At 48.5% G+C, this 4,355-nt stretch overlaps 1 protein-coding gene across 1 annotated transcript in view; it reads right to left on the bottom strand.

The window, feature by feature from the left end:
• Positions 1-930: 930 nt before the first annotated feature.
• Positions 931-4,355, bottom strand: part of GRIPAP1 (GRIP1 associated protein 1) — a 20,546-nt gene continuing 17,121 nt past the window's right edge. The window contains exons 23-26 of the mRNA XM_006922739.3: positions 3,211-3,333; positions 2,975-3,068; positions 2,020-2,174; positions 931-1,178 (exon numbers count right to left, since the gene is read on the bottom strand). Of these exons, the coding sequence (XP_006922801.1) occupies positions 1,086-1,178; positions 2,020-2,174; positions 2,975-3,068; positions 3,211-3,333 (465 nt within the window). The 3' untranslated portion in view covers positions 931-1,085. The remainder of the gene's footprint in view (positions 1,179-2,019; positions 2,175-2,974; positions 3,069-3,210; positions 3,334-4,355) is intronic.

Below are 4,355 nucleotides of genomic sequence, written 5' to 3'. Positions count from 1 at the left end.
CCACTCACTCATCCATTTGTAGTCACTCCATCCACCTAACTATTCACCAACCTATCCATATGTATCCCTCTCTCCATCGATAGTCTTACCCATCATTTATTTATTCACCTACTCTTCCCATTCATTAGCTCATCCTTTCATCTGCCCACTTATCCATCCAGACATTTTCCTAGCCATCCGTCCCCTTACATCCCCACCTGTCCATCCTGTACCTATCCACCTACCAATCCATCCATTTATTCATCCAATCACCTATCCATCCACCCATTTATTTTCCAACCTACTCATCATCAATCCATGCAACCTTTCACTTATTTATCCATTCAACCACTTATCCATCTTCCCACCTGTCCACTCATCCACACCCACATCCCATACACATCCACTCACATACATATCTGCAGATATTTCTGCTCCACTGAGTTTGAGGAGCCAGTCAGCAATAACTGGAGATAGGCTAGGTGAAGGCGGGGAAAGGAGAGTAAAGTTGTGACCAGAGACCTCCCTCTCCATTTCAGTGGTGTGACGTCACCAACCTTAGCACACCCTACTTGGAAAGAATGAGAGCAGACAGTCAGTGGGTAGGCCTGTCTGGCAAGATGGTATTTTGGCTGCATAGCCTTTACACACACACACACACACACGTTACTAGAATGCTGAATGGGGACCGTGCCCCACCCAACACCCCCAATCCCAAATGCAGAGTAGCCAGGCTTCCAGACATAAATTAAAAAATAAAATAAAATAATAAAATAAAATAAAATAAAATAAAATAAAATAAAATAAAAAGGAGTTGGTCTTGGGGTGGGGGCAGGGCTCATGCAGAGATGAAGGCAAAGGCCCCTGGGAACCAGGGTCAAGGGGGAAGAGACATCTCTGCCCCTCCCCCCTCAGAGTCCTCACTCCCCAGGGACCACTCCCTAACACAGGTTCATTAACATTAGCCATCAGGCCTCCAACCTCTTTAATGTCCAGTCTCCCAACCTATTTGATTTTGGCCCTGGCCCCCATTTCCCCACCACAGCCCAAAGGAATGGTATCTTGGGGAGTGGGGAGGAGAGGGAGTGGGGGCAGCCTGCAGGTCTTTAGCTGGTTTCTCTTGCTTCTAGGTCTGGGTCAGGGGACCCCACGCACTCCTTGCTGAGCCGCACAATTTCCTGGGACAGAACTTCCATATCCTAAGAAACAAACAAACCATCAGGGCCAGAGAAGGTGGCAGAGGTGTCATCTTTCTCACCCCATTAAACAATGACCAGTTATGTCTATCCTGGGACAGGAAGGTATTTGGAGAAGCTCACAGAGCCCCCAGCAGTGGGCTGGGCTCAGGAAAGGTGTATGTGTGAGGGGGTGGGAGCCTCTGGAGCTAGAGATATGGAAATGGGAGTAGATTGCCTGCTGTGCATGGTATGCTGGAGGATATGACCCCCAGCCCTTGCCACCTTCTTTCTACTAAATGTTGAGCTTGCTTCTCAGAATCAGGGGCCAGGTCTACATCCTTTCTGACTCCCCCAGAGATGGTGGAAATATCTGGACAGCAGGATGGGCAAGTGGACATATGAGTAGATGCATGGGGGGAATCCATGGTAGGCAAATAGGTGGACAAATGGAGGACAACAGGTAGGCAGGCAGGTCTCTGGGCAGGTGGGTAAAAGCTAAGACAAGGGTGATTGATGAATATGTAACAAAAGAGAGAGCTGTAGGTCAGAAAATAGGTGGAAAGACATAGGGCAGATTATTAGATGGCTAGGGGGCAGATGGACAAATAGTACGGTGGGCTGATGAGAGACTTGGGTGAATGTATGTATAAATGGATGAGTGAAGTGGATGCAAGCACAGAGGGAAGAGTGAACAGCTAAACTGACAAGAGTAAGTTGACTGGAGGATGGGAAAATGATGATGAAGGAATGGTTGGTGAATGGGGTAGGTAAATGGCAGGACTAGCAGATGATGTAGGGGCTGTGTGGCTGGGTAGGCAGGTGGCTGGATGGACAGATGGGGAGACTGGTAGGCCACACTTGCCTTGTGTAGGTGCATATTCTTGGTGAGCTGCTCCTCCAGCATGTTCTGTAGCTTCTTGTTCATCTCCCGGAGGTTCTCGTCACCTGGCTTCACTAGGTCTCTCAGGACGCTGCCCAGCCCACTGCGGTCTGTGTGGCCTGCTGCCACGGATACATCTGCAAGGGCTCAGGCTGAAAGCCACCCCCTCGGCAGAGCCAGAGGAGAGACAGCCAGAGACGGAATAGAAAGAATGGCAGCAGAGCAGGGGAGAAAAGTAGGGGGACAAGCTATGTCACGTAGGAGGCAGAGGCTTAGTCATGTGCACCTTGGCTGTCACTTACTAGCTGAGGCCCTGAGAAATGGAGATAGTAACAACTAACTCATGGAGCTGGAAAAATGTATATGACTATATATGAAGCACAGAGCACAGAGCTCTCAGCACATGTCAGTCAGTATTATTCTGATTCATAAGAAAGGGGGAGATGAAAAAGAGATGGGGGAGGGGGAGGAAAGAGGAAAAAAGAGGAAAGGGGAGGGAGAGGAGAAAGGTGAGGAAGGGATAAGGACCCCAAAGGATACACATACAAAGAAGGAAAATTTCCAGGGATGGAACAATATAGCCAGGAACAGTGAGACAAGATGAAGGGGGGATGGTGCAGAAAGAGACAGGGAGGAGAGAGAAGATGGAGAGAGAAGAGGAAGAGACATAGGGAGAAGAAAGGAGTAAGAGGACAAGAGACACACTAGAGAAAGAGTGGAGAGATGACAGAGACCAGGAGAGGAGGGAGGAACCAAGATAAGAGACAGAACAGAAAGAGAGACACACAGGTATGTTCTCCCTTCCACCAGCTGTGGTCTTGTCAGTAACTGCTGAGTTCCAAAGGGAGAGGAGAGAAGCCACAGCACTGGACAGTGGGGAAGGAGGGGACAAGTGAGAGGCTGGATGAGGAGCGAGGGCTGGGGAGGGGGCACTGACCGATCCGGCTGTCCATGACGTAAGTCTCAATAATGGCACTCTTCCGGCAGAGGTCTTCTGCCATGGAGGCGCTGCTCACCTCCAGGTGCTTCACCTGTGGGGTGGGCCCGACCTACCTCAGACCCCTCGACTGAGCATGTTCACACATGAGAATGGGCTGGCTGAACATCAATCACCCCCCGCCCCAGCCTCCTTGCCAAGGATAAGCCAAGTAGGGACAAGCAGGCAGACAGTACCTTTTCCTCCAGCATCCATTTCTCCTGCTGCATCTCTGCCAGACGCTGAAAGAGCTCAGCCACTTCCTCATCTGACAACTCTGCTGGCCGCAGAGGCTGGGCCTGAGGGCTGCTGGATAAGGACTGCAGGGAAGAGGAGGGAAGAGGCCAGCCTGGGCTCAGTGCTGCTGCCCCATACAGATCAGGGCTGAGAAGAACCACCAAGTTAGGGGGCGGCTATCCGCCTAGGACCATAGGCAAGTCTTGGCCCCCTCAGAGACACTGAATCCCCCTTTGCCTAAAAAAGGGAGAGAGGAACCACCACATCATAACCTTATGGAGAGGATGAAGGGAGAGGCCGTAGCACATGTGACCTAACTTCCAGTTGACAGGAAAACTAGGGAAGGGAGGAACCAGCTAAATGGTATCACCAGGAAGCCAACAGAAAATCCAAAAGGTGGAACACTTTCTACATGTCAACTGGGATGGTCTCTTCTACAGGTTGTTGTCATGAAATAAAAAAAGGGACTTCACTAGATTCAAGGGACTTAAAGACATAAAGCAACCAGATACAACATGCGCTCTGAAACTGAATGCTGGTTTTTAGAAAACCAGCAATAAAGAACATTTTGGGGCCAACTAGAGAAATCTGATTAAGCTCAAAGTATTAGAGGGAATGAAAATTTACAAAATTGGGAGGGCAGAGATCTGCTGAATAAAAACAGGTTACTTATCATCTCATTTAGGCTTTAAAAAAAGAGAGAGAGGTCTGGAAGGGTATGAACTAAGGATTTATAGTGGTAATCTCTGGGTGAAGATAAAAAAATTTGCTTGTTTGTGTTTTTAAAATTTTTCTACAATGCACACATGTGGAATAAATTATTTCTAAATAAAAGCTGGCTAGGAAGCTGACATGATAGACGAGAATAATAAGTGATAATCAGGTGTTGGAATAAAGGACCTCCTACATGGATGATGCACCTACTGTGAACCACATATTTTATGGCACCAAGAAAGGCAGAATTAGCCCACAAATGATGAAACAGAGAGTCAGAGAGAATAATTTGCCCCCCTCCCATTTAGCAATCAGAATCGAAGTTGGTGAGCTTGGGTAAAAGCTGACAAGGAAATATGTGTGCTGGGCCCACAGTAAGAGATGGTTGCAG

Source organism: Pteropus alecto, unplaced genomic scaffold (assembly GCF_000325575.1).
Source record: "Pteropus alecto unplaced genomic scaffold, ASM32557v1 scaffold669, whole genome shotgun sequence".
NCBI classification, from domain to species: domain Eukaryota; kingdom Metazoa; phylum Chordata; class Mammalia; order Chiroptera; family Pteropodidae; genus Pteropus; species Pteropus alecto.
Note: the sequence above shows the minus strand (reverse complement) of the source record. Positions and strands in the feature narration are given on the sequence as shown.